Source organism: Strongylocentrotus purpuratus, unplaced genomic scaffold, assembly GCF_000002235.5.
Source record: "Strongylocentrotus purpuratus isolate Spur 01 unplaced genomic scaffold, Spur_5.0 spur5_scaffold_6, whole genome shotgun sequence".
Classification (NCBI taxonomy): Eukaryota; Metazoa; Echinodermata; class Echinoidea; order Camarodonta; family Strongylocentrotidae; genus Strongylocentrotus; species Strongylocentrotus purpuratus.
In genome coordinates, this window is record NW_022145612.1 from 38657551 (window position 1) to 38671815 (window position 14265).

General features: G+C 38.3%; 1 protein-coding gene across 1 annotated transcript; it reads left to right on the top strand.

Annotated features, from left to right (window-relative positions):
* The first annotated feature begins 4720 nt into the window (after positions 1–4720).
* LOC582727 (NADH dehydrogenase [ubiquinone] 1 beta subcomplex subunit 11, mitochondrial) lies at positions 4721–9789 on the top strand. The gene is made up of 3 exons (XM_782669.5): positions 4721–4991; positions 7971–8098; positions 8349–9789. Exons 1-3 carry the CDS (start codon positions 4758–4760, stop codon positions 8494–8496), a joined length of 510 nt encoding a protein of 169 aa, XP_787762.1. The 5' UTR covers positions 4721–4757; the 3' UTR covers positions 8497–9789.
* Positions 9790–14265: the final 4476 nt, after the last annotated feature.

The following is a 14265-nucleotide window of genomic DNA, read 5'->3' on the forward strand; positions in this document are numbered from 1 at the left end:
GGGTATGCGGTACCACCAGGGACCACCAGGGACCACCATGTACCACCATCCACCACCCCCCCCCCCCCCCCCACCATGGATGCATGTGTCGATCGTGCCCGCGCCCATTCACGCACATTCACGCACATAAATTGAGTTAGATTCAGATCGCGGCCAGGGGCGGCGATACCTTTTCATGACAGGGGTGGGGGGGGGGGGGGGGGGAATGCGAGGGACGAGGGAGCATAGTGTAAACTGTGCTTACGTGATACCAACGGAATACCGATTTTCTACATAAATTTTGAAGGATCATCTAAAAATAATAGAAGGGGGGGGGCACGTCCCCCCATGTCCCCCCGGGATCGCAGCCCCTGCCAGCGGGACAATTACCCTCCCCCGGCAAATAACCCTACGAAGACAACCCCCCCCCCCCCGTGGACTGCAATTACACCCCCTGAAATTACCCCCTTGGACCATCACCCCCCCCCCCTCCCCTCCCATAGGACAATTACTCCCGGGAAAAAAAATCTTCTTTTAATAAAACCAACTCATTAGCATGGTGGACTTCCTTTTAATGAACGGGGGGGGGGGGGGCACTTTTCATGTAATATTTTTGTAAATGTTAATCTCATATTACATAATAATTATCCCGAATTCATTTTTATTGAAATGCATAAGATCACAATGTTTATGCGAGACGAAGTTTGTTTGATGGAATGCCTAATAATCGAAGAAACTGCCGCAATTGCCATGATTGGGGGAGGGGGGGGGGGGGAGGAAGCTCAATGGGGTTGTATGATGATCTTTACATATGGAAACGTTTGCGTGGATTTGTCTCATAAAAGAAGTTTTCCAAAAACTGACTCCACACGGTGTTGAGTGCTCAGGGATAACGGGCCACTGGCTTCATCGGGCAGGTAGTTCCATTATGTGAATGGGTAAATTAACTATTACAAAATGAGGGGACACATTACATTGTGCAATAGGGACACATATTGTTTCTTTTGTTCAGAACATACTCTTTTATTGACTTACTTATTGAATAAAACTATAAAACGAAAAATGCATTTTGTATTCTAACAATTGGAGTCCAAAAAATAATAACAGGTGAATGAAATGCATAAACACCACAAACACCTGGGAAGGAAGCAGTCATAAACGACTCCGCATGAAACTATAAAACCAAAATGTAATTTGCGTTCTGGCAATTAGAGTACAAAGAATGATAGCAGGTGAATGAAATGCTTCAACAACACAAACACCTTGGAAGGAAGCATCCATAAATTTGAATAATTTAGTTGATAAACGACTCCGCTTATGGACGTTTGGTGGAGCAGCTAGCAGTGGATTTTTGACAACACGAACCCATTTAACAGAATGTCGGAACGTAAATTAAATTTGGCGCGGTTGGAAAATGCATCTTTCTACCCAGCGACTTTAATGGTACGATCCAGTAAATTAAAACAGTAAAATGGCTCTTATTTTAAAATTACTCAAAACTAAAACCCAAAACTTCAGTGATATCAGACAAAATATGTTATATCTTACTAATAATTAAAAAAGATGTATAAACATTGTGAAAGTGTAGCATATTACGATAAAAGACACCAATTAACGAAGATAGAACCTGTTTATGTGCGCTTGCTTCAGGGAATTCAAGGTCAAAAGGTCAATTCAGACGCTGATAAGTTATTGGTCAAGCCTTTTTGTTTCCTTTATTCCGACAAAAGTATACAATCAATAAAAACAAGTTTAATACCAGTAAAAAGCTAACGATTAGTATTTTCATTAACCGCTTGCCCCAAAGTCGCTTGACCACGGTGAAACGAGTGAGAACTTGCGAGAGCGGCCAAAGTGTGATTGAAACTCGCTATTTGCTCTTCTCCAACGCAAAATAAGACGACATTGTGCTGGATAAATACATTTTTTCCGACAAAGGTACAGAAAATTTGCAAATGGTCTTTTTATATTATACTTTATGGAATGTTACCCGAGTGACTTCCGGGCGCCCCAATGCTGGAAAGAAACGCACATTTTAGAAAACTTCACTTTTTCATGCATGGAAAAATGCTCATTTGTTCTATGCACGCAAGTCAGATTGAGCGGATGATACAACGTTTCCATCCCGCCCCCCCCCCCCCCCCACTCAGGGGTCGGAATGACCGCATGCGTGTTGCCAAAATGTCCGGTAAAGGGGTACTTTTCGTGCGACAAAGTCCGGCCCGAGAATTGTAAAAAAAAGGGGTGTATTTGACTTTTCACCCGGAGATTTCATTAAAAAGGGAGTGTTTTTTTTTTTTTCTCTCATCTCTTTGGACTCCTGAGAAATTATTCCGAATTTAGGGGGGTACATTGAGCATTTTTCCTGATTTAGGGGGGTCTCCAAGGCAGGAAAAGCCCGCGAAAAGCCCGCGAAAGGGGGGTTCGAAAATGTTGGCAGTCCTCAGATAGGGGGTGCTTTCAAAAAGAGGGAACGAGCATATGCGTACCCTAAATAACACTGAGTGGGGGGGGGGGGGGGGCCGGGGTTTCCATATGCGTTGCGTTTCCTTTCCGTATACCTTTACCCCTCCCACCCCCACCCTCTCTCTCTCTCTCTCCCTCTCTTAATCATATCACTCTCTTCCTTTCCTTTCTCTCCCTCACTTTTTATAGCATTAATAATGTTTCACAGACTGCAATAATTAGCTCAAATACGAACATGACATTCTCTTTTTCACCTTTCATAACATTCGTTTCAAGAACTCCTTTTCTTAAATGTAGTCCCTTTTACTCTTGTTGTTTTTATTTCCGTATAAAAAATAATCAGATACAAATACAAATATACGGCTGGTTGCCCATATTCAGCTGCAACGATAATTGTTGCTGCTGGTCTTCCATGGGGCCAGTTTACAATATACAAAATATACATAATATTACAAATTAAAAAAATAAATAATTACAAAGTATCAGTCGAAAACTTAATACAAATACTTTCTTTAATCTATACTTCAAAATACATTCAAGATTGATATTTGAGATATCAACCAACGTCAACGCTGTGTATATGTGTATAATTGTGAATGTTTTATAAAGCTCCCTGAAAGGGTTAAAAAGAAGAAAAAACATCAACCAATGCTACCTAAAAAAAACTCGGTAACCTAAAAATAATAAAACATCTAACAAATTTCCAAGGTATGCTTATGGATTTATTTCATTTATCAAAAAAACAAAAACATGAAAATATACAGATTTTGTTCAGTACAACCTAATCAATGTATATACCTCTGCAATATTTAGTTTCTAAAAGAAGTCCACAAATATTCATGAAGCATGATTGGTCCAAAACGTTTTAACAAAGGTCGATCAAAATAATATTTGATCCAAAAGAATTAATCCAAAACTATAGTCCAAAACAAGTCCATGTCAAATAATCATTTCAAAACGATTAGTTCAAACGGTTATTCCAAAACAGTCAGTCCAAAACATCTATATTCCAAAACACTTAGTCCAAATAAGTTATTCCGAATAGATTTCCAAAAAATCTTTTTCACAAACTTATTAGATTGGAACAGGAAGATGAAGACGTTCCATAAACGCACCATTTTGAACTTGAGAAAGAAGAAAAAAGAAGAGGGAAAATTAACAAAAACATGAGTATGCAAATTTCTCATATCCCCTTTTCTTTTCCTTTTCGCAGAATAATGGCACTGGTCGTCATTATTATTTATAAACGATTTGTAAATGCCCCTCTTTTTTCTCATTGCAGAATATTGCACAATAGCATCGTCATAATTATGATAAAGATTGGCATAATTATTATGTCCCCCGTTTCAGTGCAAAATATTGCACTGGTAAATTCATATCACTATTGAACAAGGTGCATGTGTAAATGACCCTCTATTTTTGTTCTCAATGCAGAATATTGCACTGATAATCATCATAATTCAGATTCAGATTCAGATTCAGATTAATTTGTATTGGTCCATTTGGAAATGGTAATAGATGCAGTGGCGGATCCAGGGGTGGTGGGGGGCGGGGGGCCCGGCCCCCCTGGAAAAAAAACGTGTAAAAATACAAATTTTTACCTTTTTGGGGGGATGGGCTCCCCCCTGGCGCCCAAGGGGGGGGGGGGTGCACATTATTAAATTTGCGAAGGCCCCCCCCCCCAAAAAAAAAGTGTTCACTACCCCCAACCCCCCCCCCCAACCCCAATGGGCGAATTTTCAAATTTTCGGGAGCAAAAAAAAAAAAAAAGTTTGGCCCCCTCCCCTAAGAAAACCTGGATCTGCGCCTAAATAGATATAATGGGATTCTCAGCCGGGAAGAGGGGCGGGGGGGGGGGGGGGGGGGGGTACTCAGATTTGGTTTGGACGGGGGGTATGCCGCTGAAGCCTCGAACCCCTTACCCACGGTCATATTGGGGGATTTTTCTCTAAGTAAGGCACATTTTTCACAATTTTCGGGTGTGACTTGGGGAAGAAAAAAACGGACCCATTTTTAATGGTAGTTTGTTTAAAATAGGACCCAAGTTTAGGGATTTTTTGTGAAAAATTGACCCATTAGAGCGGCACCCCCCCCCCGTAATGTGAGTACCCCCCCCCCCCCGGTTAAAAAGAAGAAAGAAAGAATGAATGAATAAGAAGGAAGAGTAAAGGCATGTCGGAAAGATAGTGAGAGAGAGAGATGAAAAGAAGGAAAGAAAGTAAGAAAGAGAAGAGAAGATAAGAGAAGAGAAGAGGAACCCTCTTTCGATACCCTGAGTTATCGGTGTGCTATCGAGAAACATTCGTCTCAAAATGGCGTCTCTAAGCAGAGTGTGGAGAATTGGAAGTAAAGTTTTAACGGGAAGTTCATCCCTTGTCCGTCCAAATTTGAGGTCAATTCCTTGCCGAGTTTACAGTTCTACTACGAAAAAAGTTGAACAGTCAGAATTTGTAATCGGAAAACAGACAGAAATCGACCCTGCGAGGGTAGAAGAGATCATCAAAGAAGGCACCCGTCTCGAATCGGACTCCGATGCATCAGATCCCGTAGGTTTTTCTTGTCCCACATATTTAAAAATGTGTAACGTAAAAACAGTGTAGATCTATAGAGTCTAGATCTCGATCTAGTGTGACTTAAATTAAACCAAACAAATGTTCACTCGTTTAAATATGACGCGGCAAATTCGCGGCCGTTTTTTTTATTATTGTGAGGTAAAGTGTAATAGATCTACGCTTCCCATTTATGTATTAGGGTCTAGGCATAACAAAGACTCTGGCTCGGTGAATATGCGCAAATTTTGTTGCAGGCAGTTGACATTCATTTGCATGTAAAAAAAAAGGCGCTTGTTCGATGATGTTCACAAGTAAACTGCAATTGTGACCATATTTTCGACCCGCAAATCCGGAGTGGTGATACCTTACTATGACACTGACACACCAAAACCATATAGGTCTAGTCTAGTCTAGGGTCTAGACTAGTCTAAATCTTCCACAATTGTTCAAATAACATTAGTCAGTAGGTCTAGTCTACTGTCATGATATAAAAGTCGTAGACTCTAGACTAATCTTTCTTACCTGAATTTTTGAAAGTGTCAATTTCCTTATCTTTTTTGGAATAGATATAGTCTAGAGTAGGCTAATGGAGGGAGTTTTCGGCCGGTCCGTTGGAGGCATGGTAAAAATCCCTTTAAGATAGGCACATTCATGGGGCACTAGAGGGCGCTTTGCGCGCGTACGAAAATCTGAATGGCCTTGCTGCGGTGGGTTGGCAATAATCAGCCCAAAACTTGGATATGGGAGGGTGGAAGGATATATCTTTTTTATAATGTTATCTGGTCTTACCCTTAACCATCCTATGTTTAATCTATGTAGAAATAATATGCGAGTACGATAAGAGAAACATCGGGCCCATTACTGATGCAACTTTTAAAATATTAGCCTAGAAATGACCACCAAACGGAAAAAATTGACATTTTTTCCCGACAAATCTTCATAAAATCTGATTTATAAACAAGTCACATCTAGGTAGGCCTACACTAGACTCTAATACAAATACGATTTTCTGAAAATTCAGGTATTATTTTTTAAGTTTCTTTCAAGTATATTTCTGCGCATTGCAGCGCCAATGTTCTTCACTGCTTCAAAATCACCCTTGAAAATTTTTTTTTGCAACGAATTTGTTACGAGGTACGCGAGTGTTCCCCGTTCCTTGCGTGTTGAAAGTTTGGTAATATATAGTTTGCATTGACTCGCGCACGAAAAAATGGTCGAGAACGAAATGTCAAATGAAGAAATAAACAAGCTTTTGTATAGTTATAAGAGTTCTACCGAGGTTTCTTTGTCGATTTAATTTATTATATAGTCTCAATTAGAATTCAGAATTATCTCACTGAAAAGTTAAGAAACCGACGATGTTCTCGATCGTAGTTATTTTCATTTTGCCAGCGGCCGATCTAGCGTTGTTTGGGCAAAAAGCTAGGCCGCTGCCTTCCCATCGCAAACCTTTCCGAGTCCCGCTAAAATGGCGCTCTGCGGAGCTCCGAAGCTGCGTTGGTATCGCTGCAAACTCTCAGCCGGCCAGCTCCCCACGACGGACCATTCGCGGTTATGGCGAGAGTGTGTGTGTGAGGTATGATTTTGGATTCGAGAACGCACGTAATGCAACCGTGCGCGTCATTTTCAGCTGTCGAATGTATACGACCAATTTTACATGTACGATTTTTAGTACAGATACTTGGTCAGTTTTCTTCTTATATCTTTGGTTTTACAACACTTAAAAATATAATTACTTCAAATTTGCTCCTGACTCGGTTCAGACTAATTGTGTGATGTGTTTTCAAGTCAATTTTTTGAATATATTTTTTTGCATGAATTTGCCTATTTAAGATAGACCTCTAATCTACATTGCATAACAGCATATCCCATAGGGTCTACATTGTATCACACACATACAATAACGTGGCAGAGTCACTGGAGAACCATATTTTAGCGATGGAATCGGCGGTCCCGCTACCCGAATCTGAAAAATTGAAAATATCTTATGCTTGTCTGTATGGAATATGGGTCCCATAAAATGAGCTGTATTTCAAGTATTTTTCAGTTATAGAGTCGGATTTTTTGAGCATCGTAAGCTCAAAAGTTTCTCACTGCATGTATATTATCCTAGTATAGGTCGGATACTATAGCGCTGTATCTCTGTATAGTTTAGATTCCAATTGCTGATCACGCGTACCAGCAGGTGTAGTTTTCGGCCGTGCGGGGGATTAAGTGCTCTGGCCGCATGCGTCTTATTTTTTTGTACCACAGCGAGCCCGTGCTCTAGCATCAGCGGGTAAACGCACGGTGCGCTCCCTACATACATTCATGCGGCTGAAAAGTACCTCCGAAACAGTGCACATGAAAATGAATATTGTCATTGCAATTCATGATTTTTTTCTGGGATTCTTTTTTTGTTTAAATAATAATAGTATTTGCTTCATGATTTGAACAGCGGTTTGCCGTGAATCCTGTGAGAAAGTGTATAAGTATGAGAAAATTATGATGGAGAGTATAGGGAATTTAGATTTTAAAAGATTTTCTGATGTGATTAATATGTTGGTGCAGAGATGCAAGGCTCCATGAGGATGTGGTGTTAGCTTTTTATATGTAAATAAAGCCTTCCATCAGTGCCATGTGAAAAATTCCCCTCGGCTAAGCTGTGAAGTCGTTCAGTGTGCATGCAATTTTAGATTTTAAATGCAATATGTTGCAGTCTTGCTGATATATTACTGTGAATGTCATATATAGAAGAACATTTCTTGTCCGAATTAAAACAACACCAGCAAATAATGTCTAAAACAAAACAAATATGTATACGAGTATCCTTTGATGGTTCTGTTTACAGATTAATGGAAACAAACCTTTATCCCTGTTGATATAATATTGTGACATGTTTTATATGATATATCCATGTACATAGGTACGGGCGTTCTTGTTTCTTTTACTTAATCCTTAATCTTTGTTATTTTATTTTATTCTTCTTTTTAGACATACGTAACACATGGATTTCATGATGACCCCTACTGGGACACGTATGCATACAGAGTGATCTTTTTTACAACCATCTCCATCGTCATGGTATTTGGTCCTGCTTTTGTGCACTACTTACCCGATCCGTAAGTACAACCCATGCATGAAATTTACACAAATTTTTAAAAAGTTCCTAAGACGTACAGTAATTTCCACCAACAAGTACTGAAATATATTTTAAAACATTTACTTGTAAATTTTGGATTAGAAATCAGTTGAACAGTACCATTTTAACATTTATTTCCTGTTTTTGCTCCACTTCATCTTTATATCTCATAATCTCACCACTTACATCTTGTCCTTTTCTCTATACCCCCTCCCCCCTCCCTACCCCAGGACTGGAAGGGAATGGGCGAGAAAAGAAGCACTGGTTGTCTTGGACGAGAGGAGAGCAGCAGGAGCACTGGTCATCGACCCCAACTTCATTGACCCCAGCAAACTGGTTCTACCCGAGGAGGACCCAGAGCCTCTCCGTACAGCATAGATTAATCATAGAGTGTGTTTATTTGTGAATTGTAGCATTGGTGATGTGGTGGAGAGGAGGGAGGGTTAGGGGTGTCCTTAACTGCTGCATGTATGATACAAAGAAATCAGTGTTCGAGTTATACCTGTGTAATGGCCACTCAAAGTAATCGCGATAGTGGTCTCGTAGACTTGTCGTCTTTCTATTGAGGTTGTTGCTAAGTAGGTTAGACTGGAATAAATCAAGGGGGTGGGTGAAAAAACCTGTAACTGTCTGTCCCATTTTCCTTTGTAATTTTGACTTGCAGACAATATGTGATGCACATGATCTTCTGACTTTTCAAGTCCGCACATTGCATGATGCCAAGGTGGAAGAGTTTTCCTGTAATTTGATATCACCATATTAGCTGTATAACTAAGAAAAGAGCATGAAGATGTTTTAAAAGTAAAAGAGGAGGCCTTCTGTCAACGTTATTCCATGAATATGTTCTTTAAAATGACTTGAACCCTCTTTAACAGTCCTCTTCTGTCAGTTATTTCTTACACAAATCCTTCCACAACATATTTCTACGAGTCCCCTCGCCTTCTGTATTGGCACATCTAATCCATGGTCAGCGATTGCTTTAGAATGCTCTAATCTATTTGTTTACCTCATTTCAAATGTAGATGGTAATGAACGGGAGCATATCAGGGAAAGAAAAGACATTTCATCACATAAGATGCCCATCAGAAAATATTGGAGTTTAAATGTTGCATGGTTCTCGTTACTAGAACTGCAATATATTATTTACCCAAATTGTTTTGAGAAAGGGTCATCTTGTAGAACTTGGATTATCAGAATGGTTGTGTGAGTTGATGGGCTGCATATGAAGTACACCCTTTTGGAAGTGATGTTTATGAGAATTATTACTCAGGGCTGCACCATCAGAAAATCTTGTGTATCTGATCATCAGGCAGAAAAACAATGTATTTTGGGCATTCCAGTATGATGTCTTCTTGTTTATTCATACAGGAATAATTTGAAATCAAATTATAATATTAAGGCATGTATTTACCTACAAAATTGACAATGTCAGTCCCTTTTGGTCATGTACCCAAGGTGACATGACTATGTTCACCACACATCCAAATTTTTGCAGTCAAATGCTCCTGATTTTAAGTGGATTTTATGTGTATGAATTAAGGATGCTTGAGCTATGCCATTTTGGATATTCAAAGGTATTGTATGAAATTAGTGGATGGCTAAGATTATCATGATGTGCAGAAATGTACACCATGCGTGTATTATAAATTAAAAAGAGTTTACAACTTTAAATTGCTTTTGCTCTAAATATGTCTGGTTTTTCCCCCTCGGTTTTGAATGAGTGTCGCCAACCAAATTTGATTCCTAAAATCTCCATTGAACAAGGAAACCTTCCCTCAAAAGTGAAACACAGTCAGAGGAGATCATAGTAAGAAGACCCGGCTTTGAGCTCTTTGCCTTGGTTTACCGGTCTCTAGGACTGAGATATCAAATACCTGATAGCTCTTGCTTTACTGCCGATTGTGTTCTACCTTGAGATGTATATCCAGAAATCAGAAATGAGCTTTAAAAGAAGGGGAACTTTTAGCTGATTACTTCAGTTTGTGGATAAGTCTAGGATGAAATGTTTGGTGAAGATATATTGTCATTTCCCCCCTTCTCTCTCTCACTCTCTCACCCACTCCCCCACTCCCCTTGCTCTCTCTCCCGCTCCCCTTGCTCTCTCTCTCTTCCCCCTCTTTCTCTTCTATTCCCCATTTCCTTTTCCATCCCCTTCATATCCAATTCCTTGCTCTTTGTCTCTTTCACTCACTCTTCCTACATGGTCCTCTTGCTTCTTCTTACCCTTTCCCTCCCCCTCCCCAAGCTCTCTATTTTCCTCCTGGGGAGCAGGTAGGAAAGGAAATAGAGATAAAGAGTTTAGGAGAAATGGGATGATAAAGTGAAGAGGGAGTGGGGGGGGGGGGGGGGGAGGAGTGAGAGAGAGAGATGTATGAAGCCTGGATAAGGATATAGAGATGAAATGAACAAGAGATAGTATAAGAGACGAGGGGGTGAATAATGACATTTCTTAAAAGTCTGTAGAGAGCCATTGCCAAAAGAGTGACCCGACAATTGCTTTAGGCTTCATTCCGTCAAAGCATTAGGGTTAGCAATTGTCACAGGAGCAAGTGTCTTACAACCGTCGTAAGAGTGGACACTCTCCTGTCTCTCGGTAGATGTGGATGTTGCATTTGAAATGTGCTGTAAAACAGGGGGAACAGGAACAACTACCATTATCATGAACAAAAATTGAAAATATTTGTTTTGCCAGGAACATTGCAGACAGTCATTTCTTACATCAAGTATAAAGTTTAAAAAAAAAGAAGTTTGTATTATTCCTGTCGAAAAATTGTCACGAACTTTTTTTGTTCCTTTTGACCCTGTTTTATAGCATACAATTGCAACACTTGCCTCTTTTGTATTTGGACAACATCAAACTTTGCTAGAACTTCACACTCACAATTGGAAATAAAACACAAGACTCAACAGGTGTCAATAATCATTTTTGATGTAATTTTTGATCACTTTACATATACAATATGTACTCGCTTGTGAACCAATCACAAAGAAAAAGAAAATGCAGTGAAAATCAAGCAATAACTTAAGATACAATAAGTACTGACATCCAGTACTTCAAATTATCAATATTGAACTTCAATAATCAGGAGGGAAAAAAAAATCTTCCCATGGCAAAATTAACAAAATGACAAACACTAAAGTTACATGTAATTGTAATTGCAGGAGCAGTTCATGTGTAAAGAAAATTGATTTTGATAAATTTAACAGACTACAAAATACAAAAGAGTGGACACAACTGAAATAATTTGAATGTTTTTTTTGTCCATAATATGAATCACACTTATCCACTTCAATTTAAGATGTAATGGTTTTCTTTTATCATAAACAATCACTGTTCCCATTTTGTTGAATTGATTGTAATTGAGAGCAGGAATTACATTTAATTAAAATATATCCAAATAGTCAAAAATCATCATAAAAACAAACCTAACTTACCCGTGAAAAATCTTCACTATCATTAGCAATAAAAAACTAATAAGAATAATAAATATACGTATAAATTAATCTCACACATGATACCCGCACATTTATAGCTTCAAAGCTTCAAAATACCTATCATACTCTAGTTACAGTCAATGAAATTCATTAGTTCACAAACGTAATCACTTGGCAAATAAAATCCATTTTTGAAGGAAGAAGAAACATAAAGAGACAAAGATTGCATCAAATTATCAGATGAGAGCCAAAAGGTCGTTGAACCTATGTTAAGTGATTAAACGCCCTTCTGGCCCTCTGTAGGTGACACGACAACATGCTAGTGAGGTGCATGGATGACCCGGACACTGAACAATGTAACAGACATTTAGAACTCGGACCATTTGTTATTATTATTTGTTATTATGCTTTACAGAGTATGCAACAAGCTTTGACTTGAAACAAAAGATTTTTTGAATTTATTATGTGCAGGTGAGCTATTGATCTTCATTTTGTGAGAGTCAAATAGCATTCATTAGTTCACAATGGGACTGTTGCTCATGGTTTTGTCAAATAGAATTAATGTTTTCATATACCAGGAATTTGGGTCTTTTGATGGATTGGCAAATGACCAGCAGACTGAAGCCTCCCCTCCCCCCTCCCTCCCCCTCTTTATGTTTCGTTTAATTGTCTCATAAGTTAATATGGATTTGACAGATCTAAGCTCAATTATCATTGCATCGGTGACCATGCATATCAATAGACAGATGAACGGACCTCAAGGAATATGGATTCCCTCTTGAGTAAATCAATTTCCACATCAATGAAAAAAGTATGGTTGGCTTGAAGTGCATCATACATTAGCATCACAGATCACAAATATTTCTCAGGAGACCGCAGGAATTGATAAACCATTCTGTCATTATTATACAAATGCAACATCCGTATAGACTGATGAATTAACCTGTAGTTTACTATTAGTGAGGCTTAAAGCTGGAGATATCTTGGACTGACATTTATGAGAATTGTGTGTTTTTACCAAAATCAAATGTTAATAATGGACACACAGAACAATTGAAACAAAGAACGATAAGAAATGAGGATTGAGCTATGGATACCAAGTGTAGTCTCAGGACTGATGCTTTCTTCTTTTATTATTTCAATTTGACTCTGCAAGATGGAAATGCTCATCAATGTTTGAATGGCCAGACGCGCAATTTTTGCAATTTTCTTCCAGAGACTCACTTAGAGTTAAATAGCAATGCTCAGTCATGCTTGAATGGTATGATTTCAATCTAAGAGGATTAATTTAGATTTATTCTGATACATGAAAGATAAGTTTATAATCTATTTGAAAATCTGAACTATAAATAGCTTCCACCTTTTTGGGGGGCCGAGTGTATATCAGAGAGCTGTGAAACATTTGAACTCTACCTGTACTTTGATTAGCTTTGACAGTAAACACAAAACGGAATCACATTAATCGGCAAACTAAATGTGGTACGGATAAAATGCTGCAAAGGGCTATACAATTCCTCTAATATCAACACTGAATATTTTGCATCTAGTATTGTTCATTTCTAAGGTGAGACATAGGGAAGTGAACAATAGAGAGAAATTAATAATTTTTTCAAAGATAGCATGAGATAATTGTGATTTTTCTCTTTAAAATGGTTTTTCTATCAAATACAGTCAATTAAGTTAACATTAAAATTAACAAAAAAGACATAACTTGAATTGGCAAAAAGGGCCCTTTAAATTACTGATAGTACACTAACAGAAGTCACCATTAAACATTACTGCAAAAAGGCCCTTCATAAGTTGTTTATACATATTTACAAAATGAGGAAGTGTTTGCAGAAATAATAAAACATACATCATCAAAATTCATTGTCGAAACATGAATACGTCAAAATACTGTTCATTAATTTAAAAAGCATTGTTCCTTTACTCAAAACCAAGAAGGAACTATGGCTCTCCCTCGAATCAGATTCTCAAATAAGCGAGTTCACGGTTGCAGTCTGAGCATGAGCAGATCAAGGTCATTGCAGAACAAATTGTGAATTACACGGAGACGAAATACTGGATACGTGCTCATGAAAGTTATGTAATCGTTATTCATTCTTGCACATTCAGTGCAATCCATGATACACAGGTGGAAGTATTCTTTCAAAGGGGAAAACAAAGGCTATGTTATATAGCACCTTCATCGCTGTAGGAATGATTATTTCACAATGTACAAAGTGGGACCTCTTCATGTTTTGAAGATCTGTGGATATTCGGGGTCATTGCAGTAATGTGCTAACCGTGAACTGGTCTATTGTGCTAGCATTCTTGAATTATAGCATTAGCCTATATGCTTACAATGAATGGAAAAAAGTTGCTATGTTCTATACTACAATATACACCTAAGTCAAGGAATTAAAAGTTGTTATCTATTCTTTTGATTTTGAGATTTAGGTTGGGGATGTTCCGTTTTGATAATTAGGGGCGGGAGTTTCGCTTTCAGTTCCTTCAGTTCCTTCCCTTCCTTATGTTTGTATTATCCTTGACTCTATGAGTATGAATATATGAATATGAATATGAATATGAATCAATGGGATTGAAAATTACATTTTGTAAGATCTTGTTTACAATTTTTTCCAGTCTTTCAACATTTTTATTTCAATCTCATTGTCATGTTAACTGCTTCAGATATATGATGTCATTTTTTCTCTCTCAATTGTGTGTGTG

What these genes read in the sequence shown, in the direction of transcription:
- LOC582727 (XM_782669.5), top strand. Translation starts at nt 4,758, where the DNA reads ATGGCGTCTCTAAGCAGAGTGTGGAGAATTGGAAGTAAAGTTTTAACG. An exon ending in ACTCCGATGCATCAGATCCC is followed by an intron (nt 4,992 to 7,970) that starts GTAGGTTTTTCT and finishes TCTTCTTTTTAG; the next exon opens with ACATACGTAACACATGGATT. An exon ending in GTGCACTACTTACCCGATCC is followed by an intron (nt 8,099 to 8,348) that starts GTAAGTACAACC and finishes TCCCTACCCCAG; the next exon opens with GACTGGAAGGGAATGGGCGA.